The 2,643-nt window shown below is 56.4% G+C and overlaps 1 protein-coding gene across 1 annotated transcript in view; it reads left to right on the top strand.

Annotated features, from left to right (window-relative positions):
• Nucleotides 1-901, top strand: part of LOC103779971 (gastricsin-like) — a 10,192-nt gene extending 9,291 nt beyond the window's left edge. Inside the window, exons 17-19 of the mRNA XM_008947617.1 lie at nt 1-81; nt 396-494; nt 749-901. The exon at nt 1-81 is cut by the window's left edge and continues 67 nt beyond it. Coding sequence (XP_008945865.1) covers nt 1-81; nt 396-494; nt 749-901 — 333 coding nt within the window. The remainder of the gene's footprint in view (nt 82-395; nt 495-748) is intronic.
• Nucleotides 902-2,643: the final 1,742 nt, after the last annotated feature.

Raw genomic sequence — 2,643 nt, 5'->3', positions numbered from 1 at the left:
GGGACAGTCCTGCTGACAGTCCCAGGACAATTCATGGCAGGCTTCCTGCAGGCACTGGGCGCTGAGGAGAGTGACTATGGGGTAGGTGGAAGGGTGCCCTGCACACGAGGTGCTGGTGCTGAGGGATGTGGGTGTGTCTGGTGGTGATGCTGAGCTCAGGAGGGCTCCTGGCATCTCTGGAGCAGAGCAGCTCAGCTGGAACAGCACTGCAGAGGGATGTGTCTCCCCTTGCAGCAGTGGAAACCAAAAAGAATTCTTCCAAATGTGATAAACTCGAGTCAGCATTGCCCTGCCACAGTCAGAGCTGTGCTGACCCTCAGGGAGCATGGCTGAGGGGAAGGATGGTGCCCAGCCTGGGGTCCTGACCCCTCTGCCCCTCTTTGCTTCTTTTGCAGTTCGCCGTTGACTGCAGTGATGTCCCAAACATGCCCACCCTCTACTTTGCCATCAGTGGAGTCCAGTTATCACTGCCTCCCTCCATCTATGTCTTAAATGTAGGTGTGATTCCATTGCTCCCAACACCTTTACCATCACAGGGCTGTTTTACCCTGGAAAAAGTCAGAGTTTTTTTCCAACCCTGCAGCCTGAGTGCCATATTTCCCAGCACCCAATTCCACGGTGTTTTTGTCTGCCTGTGCATGGCTCTAAGGAGGGTCTAATCCTGCTCTAAGCAACCTTGAAGGCTCAGGCAGCACAAATCCCCAGTGCTCCTCCCTGGCATTGAAATTTCCTCCTCTTCCCCCAACAGGAGGATGGCATCTGTGTCGTTGGGGTCGAGGGCACGTATGTGCCCTCTACTAGTGGCCAGCCACTCTGGATCCTTGGCAACCTCTTCCTCCGGCAGTATTACTCCATCTTTGACATGGCCAACAACAGAGTTGGCTTTGCCCTGGCAGCCTGAGGATGCTGAGCATCACCTGAGGGGTAACTTGTCCCTGCAACACCTTATCCCCCCTGGACCCTGCTGATGAGCAGCCTCCAGATCTCCTCTAGTGAATAAAGGGCTGCAAATCCAACCACCTCATGTCTCATGTGACTGCAGCTGAGCAGGACCTGGCACAGCTCTTCTTAATAAAGCCACAAAGTCTGAGTTCATGCCTGAGGTTTCCAGGCTCGAGGTTTCCTGGGCTTCCAGACGGCCACGGAGCCTTTGAATTTACAGCAATGACCAATCTCAGGTCTCCTTTTTGATTGGGACACAGATCTCTGCTGGGGCTGGCTGGGAAACTGAGATGACTGGGAGAAATTTAGGCTGCACCATGTGCTCAGCCACGGCCCGGGGACCCCAGGGCTGAGCTGACGTGATTGCTGGAGGCTTCAGAAACCAGTTTGGAGCAGGATGTGAAGAGACGAGGAGCTGCGTGTGAACAGCTCTTGGTTCATTAGGTTTGGGGGAATTGCCCACACGTATTTGCAAATAAATTAAGGATTTAAAAGTGTCATGCAAGGACATTCAGGTTGAGAAGGACGCCCTGGTTTTGTTCTCAAGGGGTTAATCTCTGTGTTGCTGCAGCCCCAAAGGATGAGTGCTGAGAAGGAAAGGGGTGGCATGCCTGGGACATGGATGTGACCAAAGCTTGGGGTGTCTGGATCCCCCCCCAGGAGGAGCTGCTGGATGCAGTGCCAGACAGACTGGGCCAGCACCGGGTGCCTGCACTGGACCCAGGAGGTTGGTCCTCGAGGTCCAGCATGGGGTGATGCATGGAAGATGCAGCACTGAAGGGCCCGTCGCCCGCTCTCTGATGCCCACCTCCCGGTCAGATGACAGTCACCCCGCTGGGACATGTGACCACCCGTTAAATCTGCTGTTTTCAGCCAAATCTGCCACGGTGGGGCCTGCAGAACAGGGAGCTCCCGGCCACGGAGAGGCAAACGGTGTCAGGCAGCCCGGTGGCAGGGTCCCACCGTGCCCTGGGGACTCGGGGTGCAGCAGGGTGTGCTGCCACCGGTCAAGTAGGGTCCCCACAACTCCTCCTGCCACAGCCCCTGCTCCCTGGAGAGCTCAGCTCACACTAGGAGCTCAGCACCTCCTGCACAGCTTCCCCCGGCAGCTGCCAGACCCACAGGGTCCCATCTGGAGGGGGCCAAACTCCCCCGAGCCCGAATGAGGCACATGGTGCTGCTGGTCCCACCACCCCACCCATGTCCGGGTCACCACCCACCCTCCCTGGCCACAACAAGCTGCTGGCACTTGTGCAAAGAGCAGCGTGATCCTGGTGCAAGGAGCTGTAAAACCCTGGTGAAAGGAGCTGTATGACTCTAGTGCAAGGAGCTGCATGATCTTGGTGAAAAGAGATCCATGATGCTGGTACAAGGAGCTGGAGAATGCCTGTGCAAGGGTCTGCATGACTTGTGCAAGGAGCTGCATGACCCCAGTGCAAGGAGCCGTATGACCCTAGTGCAGGGAGCTGTATGACCCTGGTGCAAGGAACTGGACAACGCCTGTGCAAGAGTCTGTGTGATCCTGGTGCAAGGAGCCATATGAGCTCAGTACAAGGAGTTGCACAATGCCTGTGCAAGGGTCTGTGTGATTCTGGTGCAAGGAGCTTCATGACCACGGTGCAAGGGCCTGCAGAGTCCTGGTGAAAGGAGCCACAGGATCCTGGTGCAAACAGCTGCACAACGACCCTAGTGCAAAGAGCT

The sequence above is a fragment of the Merops nubicus genome, unplaced genomic scaffold (genome assembly GCF_000691845.1).
Source record: "Merops nubicus isolate BGI_N331 unplaced genomic scaffold, ASM69184v1 scaffold7269, whole genome shotgun sequence".
NCBI classification, from domain to species: domain Eukaryota; kingdom Metazoa; phylum Chordata; class Aves; order Coraciiformes; family Meropidae; genus Merops; species Merops nubicus.
Note: the sequence above shows the minus strand (reverse complement) of the source record. Positions and strands in the feature narration are given on the sequence as shown.